Source organism: Carassius auratus, chromosome 22 (genome assembly GCF_003368295.1).
Source record: "Carassius auratus strain Wakin chromosome 22, ASM336829v1, whole genome shotgun sequence".
Lineage (NCBI taxonomy): Eukaryota > Metazoa > Chordata > Actinopteri > Cypriniformes > Cyprinidae > Carassius > Carassius auratus.
The window spans coordinates 3,222,474-3,246,494 of NC_039264.1; the positions used below are offsets into that span (position 1 = coordinate 3,222,474).

Here is a 24,021-nt window from a genome sequence, read left to right on the forward strand (position 1 = left end):
AAGCTCATCTGAGTCGAAGTGAAACCTGCTGCGGTCTGTTTCCTCAGAGCTGTGTTTGATCTGCTGGATGAGAAGCTTGTAGGTGTGAGTGACCATTCAGTGCATGTGTCTTCAGAGCTTCCTGTTCTGCTGTAATGAACCTCTCAGTCTGAAAACACTGCTTAACAACAGATCTGATACACAAAGACTGGTCTGAAAAGAACATATATTGTTATAAGTAAGATTGTTCATTTTAACACAAGGACGTTCAGTGCATATTATTTTAGCATTGGTTAGGTCATAACAGCAGACAACAGACATTTAATTTGCTTGATCAAAATTACTAGGGCCAATTTGGTAGTGGCTGGATATTGGTAGAGACATGTCCCTCGCTCCCTACTAAACTTTACACCCTTAAGTTTTTAGGTAAAGATGCTAAGGGTAGGTTGTTTGTTGCTGTTCAGTTTGAGCATCCAGTAACATAATCACACGTGTCGTGGATATTTATTTGTCATTTTAACTGTTTGGAAATGGAGCTTAATGTGGAAGTCATTCAAAGGTTTAGTATCCTGTTGCGACTTCTATAGGACTAGCAACTAGTCGAAGTCAAGCTTGAACTTCACTTTTCCACACACTCCACTTTTTTTCACTATTTTGGGGGTCATTTCTTTATTTTCATGACTATGAAAATTGTAGATTCACACTGAAGGCATCAAAACTATGAATTAACACATGTGGAATTATATATGGAATTATATACATAAAAAAGTGAGAAACAACTGAAAATATGTCATATTCTAGGTTCTTCAAAGTAGTCACCTTTAGTTTTCTTTACTGCTTTGCACACTCTTGGCATTCTCTTGATGAGCTTCAAGAGGTGTTCACCTGAAATCAGTGGTGGACAGTAACGGAGTAGCTTTACTTCGTTACTGTACTTAAGTACATTTTTCAAGTATCTGTACTTTACTGGAGTAGTTTTATTTTGAGTAACTTTTACTTTTACTTCACTACATTCCAAAGCATAAGATCGTACTTTTAACTTCACTACATTTCATAAAACATATCGTTACTCCCTATAATATATCACTTGCTCCGACACGAAGCGGTGTCTGATTCATCATGAACGAACTGAGTCTTTTCAAAATAAACTTTAATCGGATCGCGAATCGCACCAAACGATTCGTTTACGAATTAGAATGATCCGATTGCAGCTGTTCTGGAGTCGACCACTCACTGATTCAAATGAACCGTTTAGTGCGAGTCAGTAAGAACCGGGAGATCTTGTGAGCGCGCGTGCGTCTGATGTAAGTTATTAATGTCGAAATTTAGGATTAATTATTGTAACTGAAAATCATATATAGGTCAAAATTGTCAGTTGTTTGGGAACTAAATCCGCTGTAAAGAATGATCTGTTTAAGCCCACAGAAATGCTCCAGTGCAAACGATGCAGACACATCAATCAGCGTCTCTGTGTTTTAGGTTAAAAAATAAAATAAAATAACCTTAAACTAACACAGATTAAATAAAATAACTCATGCATGTCCAAATTCCCCGCTACCGTAATATTAACAGTTTTATTAAAATGCTACCATGACGTCTCTTTTTATATTGTTTATCAACAGTAACGTAATATTGTTTGGATTAACTAGACGAGTAACGTTAGACAGACATGAATGTTTATTCATAACCGTACTGAAAATAACTAAATATTGTATCTGATGCTAAATGTCTAGCTAACAAGCTTGCTGGTGCTTGGGGTAATTTTTATAAATAATGTCCAAATATTTGTATTCAACCACCTATATATATATATATATATATATATATATATATATATATATATATATATATATATATATATATATATATATATAGATTACATCTGGGGAGCAAAAAAAAGGATGTGATGTTCAGAACATGGTAAATACAGTAATTATCCTAACTTCAGGCCTTATTATCATGTCATATATAACTCATATATAAGTTGTCATATATAAGTTTCTGTAAAGCCACAAACTTTAAAATACTTTGTTCTTACTGGTGAAAATCAGATGGTCATCTCTGCTTTCTCTCAGGTACATCACAGTGTAAGCTTCACAGTGAACATTACTCTCGTCAACGTAGTCCATATCAACAACAAAAATATATCTTGACCAGGTATTTTGAGCAGTAGGATTATAAAAAAAATCATAATAATTAATTAGCCTATATAAAATTGCAAACAACTTTCTTTCAGTACTTTTTTACTTAAGTACATAAAAACTTTTGTACTTTCACTTGAGTAAAATTGAAAAAGGAGTACTTTTACTTTTACTGGAGTAATATTTAATTATACGTATCTGTACTTTTACTCAAGATTATTTATTTAATTTTAACTTTTTATTCATCAAAGAATCCTGAAAAAAGTATCACAGATTCCAAAATAATTACTATAACTATTATAACTATTAATAGTTCTAATAATAAATCATCATATTTTCATGATTTCTAAAGATCATGTGACACTGAAGACTGGAGGAATGATGCTGAAAATACAGCTGCACATCACAGAAATAGATTATATTTTAAAGGATATTAAAATAGAAACCATTATTTTATATATTTTATTTTGATAATTTAGAATTATTACTGAAATACAACCTTTTTTTGTTTCAAACAGTTCATTGAACAATAATAAATGAAGTACCTGAAGCTGACAATGAAGTAAATGTATAATAATTAGCAAAGATGATTAATTTAGCGCTGTAAACGCGCGTGTGAGGGGCGGAGATGCGCCGTGGAGCGTCAGACGCGCGTGAGGACCAAACACAGAAGAACGGAAGGAAACTTCACTCCTCTTATTATTTCTCTTTTACTATAGCGATTTATTTTTAGATACGTGATCTGAGTCTTTCATAGAGTTTTAGAGTTATTAGAGTTAGAGAAATAGAGTTATTTTTTACATTCTTTGGTAGAAGTTTTCAGATCGCAATTCGGAGCCTGTTCGCGACTCTGTTGATTCAGATCGGGACTTCGGAGCCTGTTCGCGACTCGGTTGATTCAGATCGGCACTTCGGAGCCTGTTCGCGACTCGGTTGACTCAGATCGGCACTTCGGAGCCTGTTCGCGACTCGGTTGACTCAGATCGGGACTTCGGAGCCTGTTCGCGACTCGGTTGACTCAGATCGGGACTTCGGAGCCTGTTCGCGACTCGGTTGACTCAGATCGGCACTTCGGAGCCTGTTCGCGACTCGGTTGATTCAGATCGGCACTTCGGAGCCTGTTCGCGACTCGGTTGACTCAGATCGGCACTTCGAAACCTGTTCGCGACTCGCTTGATTCAGATCGGCACTTCGGAGCCTGTTCGCGACTCGGTTGATTCATATCGGCACTTCGGAGCCTGTTCGCGACTCGGTTGATTCAGATCGGCACTTCGGAGCCTGTTCGCGACTCGGTTGATTCAGATCGGCACCTCGGAGCATGTTCGCGACTCGGTTGATTCAGATCGGCACTTCGGAGCCTGTTCGCGACTCGGTTGATTCAGATCGGGACTTTGGAGCATGTTTGAGATTATTTTCAATTCAGATCTGGACATCGAAGCAGGAAGTGTTTGTCAAACAGTTAATTGGTGATAAATGAACATTTTTTTTTACCTGTCGATTCAGCATGTACATGGACCCACACACAAAGGTGGACACACTCTAGACTTAATCATCAGTAGGGCTCTAAACTTTTCATCCATTGTTATTAAGGACGTAGTGTCACAGATCGCAAGAGGCGAAGACTCAAGTGCAGGCAGATGGGAAGACTTTATTTATACGTCACCAAAATAAACAAAAATAATAATGTATCCCTTAAATTGTGAGTGTAGCTGCATCTGATCAAATGTGCATTTTTATTCATTAGCTTGGGTTAAACTAATTTTAGTTTGTTGGATGAGCAGCTATGCTAATGATGTCTCTACTTTGTTTCTATGTTTTGCCACGGGCTTTACACAAGCTGATCCAGAACACCTGAGAGGAGATGATGCTGACCATCAGAGGACCTCTTTGTTTTCTCTTTCTGTAGCATATATAAGTTACTATTTGTGTGAAAGAACTTGAGAGAGAAAAAAAGTTCTGTCAAGGACAAAAGAAATGACGACTTCCTCTTCCTTGAGATCGTGAAACTGTGAAAAGGGACAATGGCGGCTCTGTTTGGAGAATACATGCTGAAAACAAAGTTTACTTTTACCTTGTTTACAGTATTTGCTTTACTTCTGAACGGTAAGACATTTACTTTTTACAGTTCGTCTTGAAGTCAACGATGAAAAAATACAAATGAATAGTTTTAGACGTATTTATTATCTGATGGATATTATCTAGCGTCAAAACGAAACAAACAAACAAACAAAAAGCTGTTTACTTCACTTGGACATATTCATTCATAGAATTGCGTCACGCCACTTACTTCAGCGTCTTCACACACGGACCAAACATATTAGAGAAGTGTGATATCATATAACTCTGTAAATAAATACCATTTAAAATCACGCCTCGCGAACTTAATGGAACACGCTCCTTATACAAATACCGGCAAAATCTGAATGGTAGGCTATATGAAAGCAATATTTTGAATAAAAACATGAAATTGTATTGCTACTTAAGAATTATTTTTTATTCAGTATTATTTGATGAATAGAAGGATCCAAAGATCAGCATTTATGAGCAATAAAAAAGCTTTTGTGAGATTATACACTATACCATAAAGAAGCTTGGAGTCAGTGTATATATATATATATATATTTTAGAAAAGAAATGCTAGAAATTGAAAAAAAAATTATTTAGCAATGATGCTTTAAATTCATTAAAAGTGATGATGGAGACGTATGTTTTACTTTATTTCTATTTCAATTTCTATCTTTTAACTGGTTTACAAATCAAATAACTGCTGGACAATAATCAATAAGAATGATTTCTTAAAGTTTATATACTACAAACACTTTTTTTTATCACATAATAAGGCAGAATAGTTTCTATACTTAAATAAATTTGAAAGTTTTTATGAAATTAAGATTAATACATCCTCTGAAAGCTGAATAAATAATATTTCCACTGATGTATTGTTTATTAGGATCACACAGTATTTGGTTGAGATACAAATATCTGAAAATTTGGAATCTGAGGGGGTGCAAAAAAATCCAAATATTAAGAAAATCGCTTTTAAAGTTGTCCAAATGAAGTTCTCAGCAATGCGTATTACTAGACAAACATTAGGTTTTGTCGTGTATACGGTAGGACATTTACAAAAAATCTTCATGGAACATGATCTTTAATGCCTTAATGATATTTGGCATAAAATATAAACGGATACTGTATGGTTTTGGCTATTGCTACTAATATATCCGTGCTACTTGACTGCTGATGTGGGTCCAGGGTCACATTTGTCTTTCTATTCTTTTAAGAGATTGATAATAATCTGTGTATTTCTTCTCCAGGTGCATCTGATGTGGCCACAGAACTCGTGTCAGTGTTTGTGATGAAGGGAGACTCCGTCACTCTTCACACTAATATCACCATGAACCGTCGAGAAAGATTTAAATGGTATTTCATTGACGATCTCATCGCTCAAATCAATGAAGATCTCCGTTATATCTGCACAGATGTTCAGTGTAATAGAGAAGACGAGAGATTCAGAGACAGACTGAAGCTGGATCATCAATCTGGTGATCTTATGATCGCAAACATCAGCACTTCAGATACTGGAGTGTATCGACTACAGACCTTCAGAAGCAGACACACTGGAAACACTTTCAATGTTGATGTTAATGGTGAGTCACTAATGGATGTTTAAAAGCAGGTTATATGTGTTCAAATCACATAATGAATATGTTTAGTATAATATGGACATTCAGAGTTGTTTTCAGACGTTTATTGTGCTAGAAACTAATCTGTGTCCACTGGGGAGCCATTAGTTTTCAATTTAGTTCTCAACATCACATTTCTGACTACACAGTTTAAATTGCTCTGTTATTTCATACTCCTTTTTAGTTCACTGGATTCCAAAATGCGGAGGATTTGTTGTAAAATAAGCACATAAATTGTGTTTATAAGCATAAAAATGTTGATAAATATTGTTGGGATGCACCGAGATTAAAGTTTGTTTTTTTTCACGTTTTTTCAACCCCATTTATTTTGCCTTTGTTTTGTTTTTTCAACATTGCATAAATTAAATAGCCAAAATGTTTGTTTGTATTTTTTTGTCTTGGTTTTCAAAGAAAAAAAAAATCAATTACAAAACAACACTTTAAAAATAATTACTTCGAACTGACCCTTTTTAAAAGAAAATAAATACGGGAAAAGTGTAAAGAATTCAAAAGTCTTGTCATTGTGACCATACAGAGTAGTCTAAAAGCACAATTAACTTCAATTAGGAACAAAAATCTGCCTTTAAACTTGACAGAAATAAAAGATGTGAAATGTGTCATGATAATAATATCAACTGATATGAAAAATGTAAGGTGATATTTTCTTTTACCATATGACACCGCTCTATACATCTTTTAATCCAGCAGAGTTGACGTTTCTACGCCTGTAGGAGTAAAGAGAGAACGTTTTCATGGTTTGTTTCTCTTCTAGAGGTTCTTCTTCAGCGGCTGTTGGTTTGTGTTTCAGGTGTTTCTGCTGAAGTGAAGAGAAAGTCAGTGAAGGAGGGAGAATCTCTCTCTCTAGACACTCCTGGAGTAAAAAACCCAGATGATGTGATCACGTGGTGCTTTAATGACTCTCTCATCGCTGAAACCACTGGAGATCAGATTCACATCTGTACAGATGTCCAGTGTGAAGAGAGATTCAGAGACAGACTGGAGCTGGATCATCAGACTGGATCTCTGACCATCACAGACACCAGATCCACAGACTCTGGAGATTATCAACTAAAGATCAGATCAAGCAGAAACCATTACACCGTCACCAGCTTTAAGAGCTTCACTGTGTCTGTGACTGGTGAGTGTCACTGTGGCTTTACAGGGCAATATGAAGATCAATATCATTACTTTTTTGACATCACTGCGTGAAACTGTGTTGACTGCCTCAAACCTGTGAAAAATTCTCTATTGGTTCCAGATTCAGGTGTGTCTTCAGCTGTTAAAGCAGTGATATATCTGGCTGTAGTTCTGCTGATAGCTGCAGCTGTTGTTGTTGGAGTCATTTTCTATTTCTTCAGGAGCTCCATGAAGGGCAAGTATTACTTGAAGAAAAACACCTTAGCATTTAACTCCGTGTGTGATTGCATTCGTCTCTGTAGCTGTCACTGACACTACACATTTGTCTTTCTTTATCTTCTGTCACTTGTTGTTGTCACACAGATGAAAAGAGCCTTCAAGATCGGAGAGGATCCCAACCGGATCAGTGTGAAGACACCGATGCCTTATTCCCATTTCAGTGAAGTGACAAAAACAGGTTCTTATTTATCACAGTGCACTTACTGTTACCTGGTTTGGAAATGTTAAATCACCTGTGACGGGAGGCATAGATCATTTTAATAATGTAATCATCTGAATGTCATATATATATGTACACACAGTGGCTGTAAAACGATATCTTATAAATTAGTCGGCTCGTAAACAGTGCTAGAGATTTTATTAACTTGAGAGAATTTCTAAAGAAAAAATGTTAAATACCAGTTAAACCCAAGATGTTTGCAGTTGTTACGGATAAAAAAAAAAATGTGCTGGAATGATATTTATTACTCCTGAAATGTCTGTAAAGGTGAGATATGCTTTCTATATATGCTATTTTCCCATTGCACATATTCTAGACCGATGTGGAACGTTTAATTAAGAAAAAAGAAAAGGAAATTGCTTTACCGCTAAATGTTTACAGCTACACATATCTGCTACTATTATTAATATACATGGGAACGTTTCATATTTTAAAATGACTTTTTTTTTTTATTATTTAAATGCTTTGCAAACTGTAAAAATGCACTTAGATTATTTATGATGCATGTATTTTTATGTTATATTGTATTATTTATTTTTTAAATTAATTTATGTTTGTGTCTGCTTAGGAATAGATATTTGTGTCATTGTAGCCTTTTGTTTCTGGTTATGGCAATAATACTACTACAAATGATGAGCTTTATGGTTTACTGCACCTTGCTATAGGTGAAGATGTCACTTTTTCATATTTGTATGTTTGATTTATAAGTTATTATATATTGATGTATTTATTAAAACTGTGAATAAATGTAGCACTGTGTGCTGAATGTGAATAATCTGTTTAAATGTTAGAAATGTTCTTTATTTAAACAAATTATATTTTAAGTGAAAGGATCTTTGTTGGTAAGCATGTACCAGTGTTGTTTTAGTATCTTTAATACACTATTAGTTGTCTATAATATTTTTTATACATTTTATTTTCCGTTTTAATTTGTTTTAATCGGTGGAAAATGTCGAAATATTTAATATTTTGACTGATTCCAATCAATTAATTAATTTTGTTACTGTTGTTGGTGAGTCATTCTACGAAACGGGAGCCCTTTGGGTCCGCAACATTTGATGAGATGCATAAGGCACAAACATGTCCCAAAATGTGTTTACAAAGCTTAAATGTATTCATTCAAGTGTTCTTGTTAACATGATATATGATAAAAATATATTTTTTAAAGAATAACATACTATTTTAATCATTTTGTTTTAGTTCATAGCCAAGTTCACATGTCCGTGTTGACCAACATGACATTTTCATCTAAAATATCACCAAATAAGTTATGTATTTTTTTTAAACATTTATTATTTTCAGGATTTTGTGCATGTCCCTTTTCACATAAGATATATTTTATTCAAAATAAACCTTATTTTTTGTAAATATTTTGTTATTTGTGTGCGTCCCTCAGTTTGACTTACCACCCCGTCACACTAACTTGTTTTATCCATAAATAATGTACTGTTGCTTTAAATGACATCAGAGGGCGGAAGTGACATCATTGTAGCCTTCTTTGCCGCCAAGAACAAAAGCAGGCAAGTACTGACATTCCTCTGCAGTCTTTATTTGTTGATTTTTCATGTTAGGAAGGTTCCGTCAAGCTTAAACCAACCACCCCGTCACGCAAAATAGAAAGGGAAAACTGATTTTTATTTTTTATTTTACATTGTTAATGCAAAAATATATATATTTCAGATAGAATGCATGTATGCTAGGTGAGGAACTTGACCACATGGGAGATCTGCGGCCATTTTGGGCTGAAATTTACCACCCCGTCACATACCACCCCGTCACATGTTTTATTGTGACGTGGTGGTAGGGGATGTGACGGGTTGGTTCTGCTTCCCATTTGAATGTGTGGAAATCAAGGATTCTAATATAGGCTAATCATTTTTTTTTTCTTCTGTTAACTTAACCCTGTTTTGTTCATTCACTCACTCACTATATCACTCAAACACTTATTACTCACTATGTCTTACACTCACTCAATCTATTTAACTCACTCACTGTCACTCAATCACTATCCCTATCACTCACTCAAAAAAATCCTTTACCGGGAACAGTGTTGTGGGTAACGCGTTACAAAGTAACGCGTTAGAGTACTCTAATTACTTTTTTCCTGAAATGTGTAACTTAACGCGTTAGTTTCGTGCGTAAGTAATCAGTAACTTCGTTATTTTTTTTAAAAAGTAATCCGTTATTTTAAGGAAAGGAAAATCCCGACTGCAGCCTGCTTTTTGTCAGACAGTAGGCCTAGGTCTATGCCACCTGCGGATGTATCAGCGGAGCCGAAGCTCTGTGATCGTAAAGTCAATGGCTGTGATACGTCTGTGCCCTGCGCCTGACCCTGTGTGTGTGTGTGTGTGTGGTTTTTTTTTCGAACTCCCGGCAAGATAGCAGAGAGGACAGCGTTTGGTTTATGGAAGTACGCACATTATTTTCAATTTGTCAACGAAAAAGAAAAGAACATAACGGTAAAATGCACACTCTGTGAGTGACACTTTAATAATAATTAGTTCGGCTATTAAGCGATTTGTCATTTGCCTGTGTGGCAGTGAAGGATTTAATCCGGTTTGATAACATTTTTGTTTGACAGGCAGATGTTAATTTCTGTTAGATCATTGGCTGGCTAATGGTTCATCTTTTCTAAATGGATTTAAATCTGCAAGCCTGTTTAAGGTTGTGTTTACAAGTAAGCATACTTGTACTTTGATAACTGCATTATTTAAAGTTGATGAAAAATCAGGAGTTATCTTGTGGTGCTCATAATATACAGTAGCCTAGGCTACCCGGACTGGGTAACGTTAGGTGCGAATTTTGATTAATAATATGTTCTGTTATAATAAATAAATAAAACGCAATGTGGAATAGCCGATTGTTGACTGTCTTTCCTGTTATTGTTATCCTGCAGTGTTAATTTAGTCGGATGACTGACGTTATTCATTGTCGGGAGTCACGACTTCTAGGTGCATTTAAAGGGGCCGGGGGCTGTGTCTGTCATGTGTGAGCCGCTGCAAACGGCTTTTAATTTTTGGTAACGCATGAGTACTCTAACGCGTTACTTTTATGAATAGTAACGCTGTATCATAACTGATTACTTTTAATTGATGGTAACGTTGTAACCTAACTAACTACTTTCCAAAGTAACTATACCCAACACTGACCGGGAAGTTAGTTGCATGTGCTCCACGCAAAACCAGCTAAGATGTCAGTGCTTCACCACACAGCATTTCTCTTTTAACAAAACACTCCAAAAGGTTCCAACAGAAGCAATTGCTTGGGATAGTGAAGATCTCATTGGGAAGTGGTGCTTGCTTAAATATGATAATGATCTTTATCCTGGGATCATCATGGAAACAGATGAAACACATGCCCTTGTAAAGTGTATGCACCGTGTTGGAGCCAATAGGTTCTTCTGGCCTCCAAGAGATGACTTCCTCTGGTATCTCTTCGATGATGTGCTTGAAATCATTCAAACACCACAGCCTGTGACATCCTGCCACATGGAAATACAGAGGGATGTGTGGATGCGACTCTCCCTGTCACTGATATGATGCTCTTTTTTTTTTCAGAGCATCACCAATGTTTTCCATTAAATCTCTAAGTTTAATGTTTCCCTCCCCAGTTGTATAAAGTTTAAAACAAGCATATCATATAGATAAACGCATTGTTCATACCACCCTGTCACAGGGAACCACTCCGTGACATCAGTTACCACCCCGTCACAGGGTCATTTTGTTACAATTGTATGTAAAATAAGTGAAATTTTACAAAAATTAATGTTGAATGATGTTGTTGTTGTTTGAACTAATCAAATAAATGTAACTTTATTGGTATTTTTTAAGTGTATTCGTTTTTTTAGTACAAACAATGAGGCCATTGAAATGTCAAATTCATTTTTCAAGATAAAAAAACTAAGAATAAAAAAAAATGATTAACTTACAGACTTTCTATTGATGGCTTCCAAAAAAGGGACATTTTACTATTAGGAAAACATTAGATTTAAAAAATAAATTTCTTGTTTTGCTACTCTACTGGCATACATATTGTCCGTGATGGGGTGGTACAAGAAAGACTCCCTCGCCTGAATAAAAAGCATAATATTATTAAGGATTTTGTGCCTGAGGTGGGAAAATATGTTTTTTGGAGGATTAACATATCTGTAAAGTTGTAAGAAAAAGAAAAAAAAAGTTTGTTCTTCATGAAAATTTGGAAAACTGCAACATGGAAATGGCACCCGTTTCGTAGAATGACTCTGTTCATAGTTTGTCCACAATGCGGCGTCATATAACAAGTGTGAAGTTGTCAAATTATTTACCTTAGCAACTGTATTTACTTTTTACCCATTGACTCCGCTTTTAGAATGTTTTCACATTAAGTTTGCCGTTAGAGTGGGCGTGGCCATTATTAGTTTAATATCTGGCTTCCGGTCTCATCTACTTCCACAACTTTTTTTTTTATTTTCTTTTTTGCTTAAACTTTCAAACTGGTGTTGTCTTACCGTATTATATCAATGTTATCTTTATTATGAACATACTGGTTTTCCCATTTCCCTACAGCGGCTAATGAACCGGAAGTCTCGCACATTCACAGAAAACGGCTTATGTCATTATAAGTAAGCTTATGTAAATAAGGTGGATTGCAGTTATTTTCGTTTAAAAGTAGTCATCTAAATCTCAGTAGTTAAAGTTTGCCACCATACTGCTCTTTTAACTCTAATTTCTTAAATAAAAAAATAAATATTTATTTTCCTTTTTTATTATTATTATTATGCAGATTCTTAAATAACATATACATGGAATATGTAAAAAATCAACACAGCCTGCTATTTTTTAAACACCCATAGCAATAGGTGAAGGAAAAGAAAATAAAACATAAGGAAACAAAATAAAGTCTGGGGGGGGGGGTCTGTAATGAAGGTATGGTAAAGGTATGTTCCTCCATAATGAAGATTTTCATATCATTCGTTAGTAAGAATAAGTAAGTTTTCAGACACACATCCAATAATAGATACAAACTGCAATGAAGGAGCTGTTTATCTATGAAAACATTTGAACCAGGACCACAAAACCAGTCATAAGAGTACATTTAAAAATATATATATATATGTAATTAATAATAATATAGGCAATATTTGGTCAAGATACAACTATTTGAAAATCTGGAATCTGAGGACACCAAAGGCGCCAGGGTACAGGGGGCAGCTGTGGCCTAATGGTTAGAGACTTGGACTAGTTACCAGAAGGTTGCTGGGTTGAGTCTCGGTGTGTGTGTGTTCACTGTGTTTTCACTTCTCACTGCTGTGTGTGTGCACTTGAATGGGTTAAATGCACAGCACCAATTCCAATTATGGGTTACAGTACTGGAAAATGTCTTGGCTTTCACTTGCACATAGCAAAAATCATTTTGAAATGTAATGTGCATAATGGCAAGGCAATATGAAAAATGGCGATGTCTTTCATTCATTTGTCAAGGTACTGTATTCACCATAATGTACAAAATGTATAATAATTCATCCACCTTGTTTTGCTTCAAAGCGAGCTTTGTATTACTGTGATCCAGCTCAGAGCTGGAGAGTTTGGTTCATTTGAACTTGAGTTCAAAATTTGAAATCCTTATGGAGAAAACTAACTTGAAAAGTACTCCCATAGTTTATGAATTTTGAAAAAAAAAAAATCTTAATTAAATCTACATTTTATTTGGACTTTGTTCTATGTGTTAGGGATAGAATGCTGTCATCTACAGGTTTGTGGAAAAACGAAAGTGCAATGACCTCATATATCCAGTAGAGGTCAATAGGGACTCGTTTCATTTTCACTTCATTTTTCTTGATGCTTCAACTACTTTATGATACATCATTTGTGAATATGTATTTAAACATTCCTAAATGCAATCGAGATCTGTATTTATTTTTTTTTTTTTTGTATTTATATTTGTGTGTTTATGTGTGTGTATGAGATGGAAAGTTTGTTCAACTTTGTGTTTATGGTCTAGAACAACACCTTTATTTAAACATAGACATTTTCTGATTTATACTAGATTTGTTTATTTTTTTGACAAGTGAAATGAAAAAAGAAAGAAATCGATATTTTCACATTATGATCAAGTGACATAAAATATTTCATTTCTGCATTAAATTCTTGCAAATTATTAATAATTATTGTTGATAACGATTTATCTACAGTTCCTTAAACTGTCAGCAAAACATTACAGATTTATTCAGTCTACATCTGAATGCAACTTATATAAAATTGTAACCCATAAATGAGTCTATGATGTGAATGTTACTATTAAACAGTGCAATATGCAACAAATGATAATCTGGAATGTCACTTATTGATTTTTTTTTTTTTTTTTTTTGATAATTTTATTTCAACTGGAATTTAAATTTAGATTGTAAGACTATGTATTTTTATATTTACAGACTAAAGATCCGAAATCTCACTTTTTTTATGATATCCGTTTTTTGTCTCCTCCACTTGTAGATGTGATGTCATAAACCAGAAAAAACACAGTAGCCACGCCCACCAAGGCAGAGAGGACCAATCGGATCACAGCTTCCGAAGTAGCACAACATTGACCCTGGCATTCTGAGAGAGAGAGAGAGAGAGAGAGACAGACAGAGACAGAGAGAGAGAGGGCAAATAACCAATAATGAAACGGAATTGTGATTTTCAATAAACTGACTTTAGTCTCATTATGACAATTTAGCAAAATCCCACTTCTGCTATTGAAGAAAAGTGTTCTCTATAGATAAATAAACAACCAACTAACTGCAGCTCTGCTGTACCTGAACATGGTTGACAGAGTTTGTTGATGTCCAGATGTGTGGTCTGGTTTGTGATGGGATTGTTGATCACACAGCTGTAGCTGTTTTTCTCCTGATATTCCACCTCCAGAGGTAGAGAGAGACTGATGCTGAGATCAGACACACTGATGCTGGACAATAAACTGTTTCCTTTGTACCAGGAGAGAGTCACATGACCCACATTCACCACTGAACACAACAATGAACAATTCTGCTGAGATGAAGAAGATGATGATGAACATTGTGAAGTGTTACTGCTGATGACAGGAACAGGCAGACGAGCTGAAAACATCAGAGAAATATGGATAATAACAATTAAGTTTGTCAACTTTTTAAATGTTCTATCATATAAAGTAGCCTATGTTATAAATAACCTCTTATTCACCATAGACAGAAACACTGAATGTTTTTAAAGAAAGTTTTTGTCCTCTTATCTCTAGTTTATAGACTCCAGTGTGTTGAGTTGTGATGTTTGTGATAGTCAGAGATCCAGTTTGATCGTCCAGCTTCAGTCTGTCTCTGAATCTCCCGTCAAGAACATCATCATTTGTGATGAAGATTCCAGTAGCTATATTGATTTCAGCAATCTTTTTGGCTCCAAAATTCCACAGTATGTCGTCATCTTCATGTACGTCAGTAACATCAGTGTTTAGAGTGACAGAATCTCCCTCCATTCTTGAAACTGATTGTATTTTGTTTGTCTCAGCACCAGACACACCTGCTGAACGTGAACAGGTTTAGTCAGAAATTAAGACGCAAAGTCTAAAGTCAGTTGTAAATTGTAATGTTTATATGCAAACAGAACAACATCCATTAGAAAAGATTCCCATGACTTCTGTAGTAAGTCATGAATTCCGACAATTTCTGTATTTTTCTTTTTTAATTAAAATGTTTATCTCATGTAACGTCCACTAAATAAATGTTTACAATGTAACAACCTCTAAAATGCAGACATTGCCCCCCCGCCCCCCCACAAAAATTTAAATTCACTGATTGTCTTTTTATTCACTGTGAGATCCTGTGCACCTAAATAAAGTTTATAAGCACAGACCTGATGTGTGACACTATGACAGTAAGCCATAAAAATACATGCATAACTTACCAATCAGATGACACCAATACAAACAGAACAAAACTAACACTTGAGACATTTTCTTTAATAGTTCAGAGAAAGTCTGAGCTAATAACACTATCTGCTAAAACAATCAAACTGATGTAACCAAACACAGCAGTATTAAACTGGAGCGTGAATCCTCCCACAATTTTTGATCCTCCTAGTTCACACACACACACACACACACACACAGAGAGAGAGAGAGAGACACAATGAGGATAGTTATTAATATTCTTCTAGTTATTATTGGATCTTTAACTGTTCTTAATGGGAGAAAACATTATTTTTATCAATTTATCAAATTGATCATCACTGTAAAATAGAGATTTCTGAATTTCAAATTGTTGTAGTCAACTCTCAGTTGTTTTGAAAGAAAAGAAAAAAAAAACCAGGTTAAAACCATTTGCCATCTCTCATTGTTAGTCTCATTGAAATGTAACTCTAGCATCTTCAAGTCAAACTGAAACCTGCTGTGGTTAGTTTTCTTGTGTGTGAACTGCTTTGTGGACACACAGCTTTTACAGGAAAGTGCCCATTTGTTTGATGTGTGTTTGGTTTGTAGGTGAAGAGAATCTTCCTGTCCTATTTTTATGAACTTCACAGTCTGACTTTACCATGAATAATACTGACAGCAGATCATCGCTCAACACTGAACCTCAACACTGAACCTACCATTTATTATTTAATCTGCAGGCACCATGATGAGAAACTGTGTTTGACAAAGATATTGCGAATCAGCTCAAGGGGGAAATATGAATAATCAATCATAACTAGTTATTATGATATATTAAAAATATTTAGATCCACTGTTAGTATTTACTTGACCTCTCAGTGTCAACTATCTGTCAAGTCTCAGAACGCTACTTTCCTGTTCAAGGAAAATAACTTTCTTACTGTACAATAAAATTTAGAGCATGTAGCTAAAATCTGCATGATTAGGGTCTTCTGTTAAGAGCAAACAATGAACAAGATCAAGTGCGATACAAATAAGACTTTACTTACTACATGAACACTTAAAATAGTCTAACATACACACACACACACACACACACATATGCATACAGTTGGCATAGTAAAAAGGGTTAAAGCTTAAAAGAGAAAAGAAATAAAGAGATGGATATGGTACAGTTTGATATTCAGTTCAAGTTCATTTGTATAGCTATTTTTACAATACAAATCATTACAAAGCAACTTTACAGAAAATTACGTTTCTACAATATTTAGTAGTAGTGGTGACTGTCAGTCTGTGCACGTTTGACAGGATTTTTCAGATTAAGAATTAATTTTTCAGAATTAATACAAGACATAGTCATCCAGACGATGAACATTATTAACAGTAATTATTATATGATGCAGTCACACTTGTAGCAATATTTGTTAGTTCTGTTGTTGTTTCAAGGTTAGCATCATCTGAGGTCCTCTGAGGGTCAGCATCATCTCTTCTCAGGTGTTCTGGATCCAGACTGGAGCTTGTGTAAATCCTAGTTACCACAAAACATAGAAACAAATAGAGATATCATTAGCATAGCTGCTGATCCAACAAACTAAAATTAATTAGTTTAAACCAAGCTAAAGAATAAGAATGCGCATTTGATTGGATGCAACTGCAGTCACAATTTAAGAGATGCATTATTCGAATGCTTGGGGAAAGAGATGTGTTTTCAATCTAGATTTAAACAGAGAGAGTGTGTCTGAACCCCGAACATTATCAGGAAGGCAATTCCAGAGTTTGGGAGCCAAATGTGAGAAAGCTCTACCTCCTTTAGTGGACTTTGTTATCCTAGGAACTACCAAAAGTCCAGTGTTTTGTGACCTTAGGGTGCGTGATGGGTTGTAACGTGGTAGAAGGCTAGTTAGGTACGCTGGAGCTAAACCATTTAGGGCCTTATAGGTAAGTAATGATAATTTGTAACAGAACTTAATAGGTAGCCAGTGCAGAGACTGTAAAATTGGGGTAATATGATCATATTTTCTTGACCTGGTAAGGACTCTAGCTGCTGCATTTTGGACTACCTGTAGCTTGTTTATTGACGAAGCAGGACAACCACCTAGAAGTGCATTACAATAGTCCAGTCTAGAGGTCATGAATGCATGAACTAGCTTTTCTGCATCAGAAACAGATAACATGTTTCGTAGCTTGGAAATGTTTCTAAGATGGAAGAATGCAGTTTTTGTAACATTGGAAATATGATTTTCAAAAGACAAATTGCTGTCTAATATAACACCCAGATTTCTGACTGTAGAGAAAGTAACAGTACATCCGTCTAGTTGCAAATTGTAATCTACAAGATTCTGTGTAGTGTTTTTTGGTCCAATAATTAATATCTCTGTTTTACCTGAATTTAATAGGAGAAAATTTTTTAACATTTTTAACACACTCTGTTAGCTTAGATAATTGAGAAGTTTCATCTGGTCTTGTATGTATATTGAAAATAGAAGGGGACCTAGTACAGATCCTTGTGGCACTCCATATTTTACTGGTGATAAATGAGATGACTCCCCATTTAAATAAACAAAATGGTAGCGATTGGACAGGTAGGATCTAAACCATCTTAGAGCCTGCCCTTGAATACCTGTATAGTTTTGTAATCGATCTATGAGTATGTCATGATCTATGGTGTCGAACGCAGCACTAAGATCAAGTAAGACTAGAAATGAGATGCAGCCTTGATCTGAAATAAGGAGCAGGTCATTTGTAATTTTAACAAGTGCAGTTTCTATGCTATGGTGGGGCCTGAAATCTGACTGAAATTCTTCATACAGATCATTTTTTTGCAGGAAGGAGCTCAATTGAGCTGACATAACTTTTTCTAAAATTTTTGACATAAATGGAAGATATTCAGCAAATCTACAGCCTGAAGGAAATATCAGTTTCCTAGTTCAAACTCCTTTGAAAACAGGTGCATATGATACTTAAATGTATCAATTAATAATTAATAACTAATTGTCTTTTTGTAAAAGAGTCCTGATGCACTTTGGGGCTCCAGTTGGTATCTGCTGAAGTGGTTTTATGAGGAAAGACCAATTCGAATCAAAGGATCTTGATGAATGAATAGTCAAGGCTGGAGGCCTCACATCAGCTTAGTGTGGTTTTGAGAGCTCTTAGCTCAGCATCTTCTCCTGGAATTCCTGAATTTAAAAGAACCACCTGTTCTGGTGATCAGTGATCTATATAGGGAGATGATGTCACACTCTCAGGATCTGAGTTATCCAATGAGGAATGGTACCTTTCGGAGGGAAGTTTTACAAACTCTTTGTTTCTAGAATTGTGTCTTGCATATGAAATTAGATTGTGGGGTTCATACCACATACCGTGGTGTTTGCAGGATGAGGATGCCATTTTCCATGGCTTCTCCCAGTGGATGATCTGGAATTAATTTAAAGAAAGTTTTTTGTATGAATTCATAATAGAAAAGTCCCTTTTTATGTGCATTATGTGTCTGTTTTTGAGAGACTTGAATTAAGAGTTGCTTAGCCACATTCCTGGGGTGTTGTAAACCTAGTGTTAGTGTTCCTATGGTTGATATGGAATCAGAGGCTTGTTCTGTCTTATTTGAGGTGATAGCTTCCTTTTGGGGGAAGGGTCCATAGACCCTTTGGTTAGATGAGGAGGCGTTAGATATTATTTGTTAAATGTAACAAATAGTTGTGTGTCTGATTGATCCAAATTCTACATAATTCCCCCTTTCGACCATTGTTGTCCGTCCAATAGATCAGCGATCGACGTCAAATGTGTAGAGCAATTGGACACGCATCTTCCACTCACGGCTGGGAGACAGTGGTGGCTCTCTGGCTGTTGGTGCCTCCAGGAGTGGTTGTGGTGCGCTGTGGTGATATAGGCTGTGGCAAGGTGTGGGTCCTAGAGCCTAAGCAGCAGGTGTCACCTGTCATCCTGAAGTGAGTTGGTCTTGGTAAGATGGTAGTTTGTCAATGTTGTTAGCCAGTAGGCTATCCATGGTACCTGCAATGTTGAACAGTCAGGAAGACAGAGAATTGCTATTGAGATTCTCTAGTGTGCAGAGAATTTCAGACTGACCTAGTGATGATGTCAGGAGAGAAACAGGTGGTTATTAGCCCTCTGTTTTGCTTGAACGCCTCTGGAAATCGGGTGTTTGCGGTGTCGCTTGGCTCTTGTGGTGGCATCAACTTGAGCTTGCCTGAGTTGTGTTGGTAGAGGTTTCGCTTATTGGCATGTGGGCCTATTGATCCATGCAACATTGTCTGATTGCTTCTGGGGTTTAAGGAATACTCCTCTCTTGGAGGGTTCTGATGCTATGTTGCATCAGGCAAGGAGTCAGAAGTTTGTCCTTCTCAGTACTCCTCAGTCGAGTTTTGTTCAAAGAGCTCTTTTGCTAGTGACAGCAGCTCCTGTAACCCAGAAGCAGGCATGTCCACCTATCCTTGTGTAGTCACCGTTTGGCACCTGTGTGAAGGGTGTGGAGGAGGATGTTGTGGTTGGCTGCTGTTGGACATACCATAGTATTTGCAGGATGAGGATGCCCTTTTCCATTGCTTCTCCCAGTGGTTGGTCTGGAACTTAAGTCTTTTGTCATTGTGATGTTCTGCCCTCCACTGGCTAGAGGCTTTCTGCAGAAGAGTCTTGCATCATGGCAATGCTGGGTCCCATCTGGTGCCTGCTTTGGATTCTGGGATGTGTAGTTCAGAATCAGAGTGGTCTTACAAACACCTTTAGTGGAGGCCTTGTTCTTGTTAAAAGCCTTCTGTGTCAGGATGGAGGTTTTGGAGGAAAAGGCTCTTGAAGCTGGTGTCCTCCTCCATGCCAGGGTAATTGCGAGCTCCGAAGTAAGCTCATCAAAGTCTGTGGAGGTAAGCATGGGGATTTTCATGCCGGCCCTTTTTGGTGTCTAGGGCAGCAGTCCGTCCATGTTCAGACTCTGGGTCTGAGAATTCCTTTATGATCGCTTGTTTAAGCTGCTGGTGAGGCCACTCTCAGGGTCAGTTCCTTTGATGTCCTCATGGTCTCTGTTTCTGAGCAAGGACTTGGATTTCAGCTCTGGCTCCATGCAGATGGCTTTCTCACACCTCAGCTCTGGTGTCTATCTCATTAAGTTCCACATACGTTGTTTTTAACAGTGACTTTGTGTGAAAAAGTTCTCTTTCCAAGCCCTGTCTGATGGCTTTTTCCAGCATCACTTGGTGTGTAGCAGCTGTTAGAGCCTCCTGTAGACTGGTGATTTCCTTCTGTTGCGGCATTCTGTAAGGTTCTTTACATCCGTTCTGTGCTTTCTCTCATTGAGAAGGTGTCAGTTCCCTGTAGAACTCTGTGGCTTGCGAGTTCAGTTTATTTACCTCCTGTCTGAGCTCCGTGAGGCTGTGGGCCAAGGAGAGGATGATGCTGGTCAGAACCTGGTGGTTCAGGCTAGGTGTCAGGTGTCCACTTGTGTCACAGTCTCGCTGTTCCTTTCTCTGCCATGCAGGTCATTGGCTGCTTTGGGCTGAAGGATGTCCATCACAGTTCTCTGCTGGGTTTGCAGGTGGTCCTGTTGAGCTGGCAGGGCTGGATGTCTGTGGAATGTCTGCGGCATACTGGCACACTTGTGGGAACACAAGAGATAATAGAAGAGACAGGAATTAGGCTACTAAAACCTGTACAATTCATTAAGGGGACAACAGTTGTTAGAACTGCTCTAATCTATAGTAACAGGGAAGATGGTGATGGTCAAATAGCTGAAATGTTAAATGACAATGTCCTAATAGCTTTAGGAAACTAAAAGGATTGATAAAAAATAAAAAATTTGATTTAATTAAATCTCATATTTAATTAGAATAAACTTAGCTGAATCTGTACCTTCAGGCTAAAAACTAAATAAAGGAAATGGAATCACAGAGAGGTAGAATAAAGTCAAAGTAAAAATAACACAAATTGAACCAACAAATGTGAGGAAGGGGAAACCTGAGTCTAAACAATTGTTAGCACAAACAGGAAGTGAAACCAGGAATGAGAGGGAGAGAAAGAGAGAGAGAGAGAGAGGAGTGGCTTGAAAGTTACACTTTACACGCACACCTGTTTAAGTGTCAGTCAGATGCTGACAGCTAGCAGCAAAGGGATTAGCCTGTATGGCTGCTGAAAGAGTTAACTTTGGGTACACGCAGTTCTTTGATTACACAAAAGTCTGTGGAGCGAGTGCTGATTTTAGATTAACCCAGAAGAGTCTGCTCACACTTTAATGAATGAATGAATGAATGAATGAATGAGCTTTATTGCCAGGTATGTTCACACATACGAGGAATTTGTTTTCGTGTCAGAAGCTCCGCAGTGCAACAGAATGACAGCTTTAGAACAAAAAACACAATAAAAGAATAAAAAATACTAAAAAATACAAATAAGTAGGTAAGTGAAGTGACCACTTCATGGGTCACATGTTGCTAGGAGACCACTGCAAACTCACATCACAGCCCAAGCAGAGCAACGATTTTTCTGCACTGTCAGCATGCATAGGAAACTAACATGTGATCAGATGAGGTGGGCTCAGTCATGATGTCACATGCAACTCATTCACAAATCAAAATAGCACGTTATTATGCAAGATTAATGCAAGATCAAACAGAATGTGGAGCTAGGTTATACAATTAATTTTGCCAGGTGTGGTAAGCTGGTGAAATGGTTGGTCACAGCTGCTGCATGTTCAGCTCCCATGCTTAGACCATACTATTTGTGCGCCCTGCCCTTCATAGCGTGTTATTCACTGTGCTAAATGGTACTAAACACTTAGTGTTTATGTAGTCTAACATACACACACACACACACACACACACACACACACAAGCATACATTTGGCATAGAAAGAGGGGTTAAAGCTTAAGCAGTAAAGATAAGTGAAATAAAGACATAAAGCTATGGTACAATTTGATATCTGAAGGAAACATCTGTTTCCTAGTTCAAACACACATTTGTAAAAGCTGCATATGATACTTAATTGATCAATTAATAAGACTAAGTTTGATACATGCAAGTTTCGCCTGTTTGATAAAGAGTCCTGATGAACTTTGGGGCTCCAGTTGGTCTCTGCTAAAGTGAGTTTATGAGAAAGACCAGTTTGAATCAGAGGATCTTGATGAATGAATAGTCAAGGCCGAAGCCTGGCAAAAGCTTAACATGGTTTTGAGGGCTCTTAGCTCAGCATCTACTCCTGGAATTCCTGGAATCTTTAAGATTCTTATTAAACTAATGTGTCGCATAGGCATCAATATATAATATACACTCTCTTAATTGCAGAATATTTATCACGTGCATCCACTCCTTCATGTTGTCTTTGCTGTAAACTGGTTAAAAGGGACAGAAGTGTGAGACTTATTTACCCTCATTTGATAAAACTGTTTTGAAAAAAAAAAATTTACATTTAGAAATTTCTAGAATCTTTGTTTCAGGTTTTTATTTGTAACTACAGTCTATTAGTCATGTTTTGATAATGAGATTAAGAAGCTGTCATATCTATTCACAGAACTGCTAATGTTGGAGTTGTAATGTGTTTAATATGCCATGGATGTTTACTATTGCTTAAGCTGTTTAAACTATTTTAAAGTGATCTTAAGTTTAAATTAATTACCAGCAATGCATAAAACAAGTAAAACATATTTACAAGAACAAATGATTTTACTTAATTATATCAGATTTGTAAGTGAAATTTGCACTTATTTTTGTCACAAAATCTTGAAGTGTTCCTGTAGCTCAAGTGGTAGAGCATTGCTTTAACAAGCCCAATGTTGTGGGTTTGATTCCCTGGGAACACATGATAGGTGAAAATTGTCAGCCTGAATGCACTGTAAGTCGCTTTGGATAAAGGTGTCTGCTAAATGCATTAATTTCATTTAAATTTACTCAATAAAATTTAACAGGTCAAGATACATGTACTTATTCGTTGTTTTATTTTTATTTAACTTAGTTATCATTTCCAAATGTGTAAATTTACTTGAAAAATGCTTGTGCAAAAACTTGCGAAATAAAAATTAAGTAAATTTACTTATTGTTTTTTCAGTGGAAAATATATACCAAACATCATATAGATGAGGTTATATTAACTAGTGATCCATCATAAGCATGTATAAAACATACAATACACAAAACACAATATACAAGAACAGTAACAGCATGCACAATGCCCTAAAGTATATGCAAATTAATTCAAAGAAAGGTTTTTCTATGAATTAATTAAAGAAGAATCCCTTTTTATGTGAATTATATTTCTGTTTTTGAGAGACTTGAGTTAAGAGTTGCTTAGCCACATTCCTAGTGTTATCAGATAGTGTGCTTTTGGTTGCTATGGAACCAAACTTGTTCTGTCCTATTTGATGTGGTAGGTACTTATTGGAGAAGAGCCACTCCTAAAGATAAAATGCCATGCACCAACCTCGCACACCCAAAGCGCACAGCATCCACACTATGGAAAGCCAATTTAACATTTAATCTATAAGCCATACTAGTATCTATTTTCATGGTATTTTCATCTTTTTTTAATGTTGCTGACACTCCCTCAGAGTTAAAACAAACCAATATCCCGGAGTAATGCATGCACTCAAACAGTACATTGACTGAACTGCTGTGAAGATGAACACCGAGCCGAGCCAGATAATGAACAACAGACTGACTCGTTCACGAGTGAAGAACTGGTTGCACCGGTTTTCGGATCACCAGTAGTTCTTTCGGACAGTTCGAT

General features: G+C 36.4%; 2 protein-coding genes across 2 annotated transcripts; one reads left to right on the forward strand and one right to left on the reverse strand.

Annotated features, from left to right (window-relative positions):
- The first annotated feature begins 4,141 nt into the window (after window positions 1-4,141).
- On the forward strand, window positions 4,142-8,205 carry LOC113040755 (uncharacterized). The gene is made up of 5 exons (XM_026199012.1): window positions 4,142-4,223; window positions 5,435-5,767; window positions 6,612-6,941; window positions 7,062-7,175; window positions 7,304-8,205. Exons 1-5 carry the CDS (start codon window positions 4,142-4,144, stop codon window positions 7,381-7,383), a joined length of 939 nt encoding a protein of 312 aa, XP_026054797.1. The 3' UTR covers window positions 7,384-8,205.
- Window positions 8,206-13,873: 5,668 nt separating this feature from the next.
- LOC113040756 (SLAM family member 9-like) lies at window positions 13,874-18,686 on the reverse strand. The gene is made up of 4 exons (XM_026199013.1): window positions 18,659-18,686; window positions 14,618-14,950; window positions 14,215-14,514; window positions 13,874-14,014 (listed from the first exon to the last, which is right to left on the reverse strand). The coding sequence occupies exons 1-4, from the start codon at window positions 18,684-18,686 to the stop codon at window positions 13,875-13,877; spliced, it is 801 nt and encodes a 266-aa protein (XP_026054798.1). The 3' UTR covers window position 13,874.
- Window positions 18,687-24,021: the final 5,335 nt, after the last annotated feature.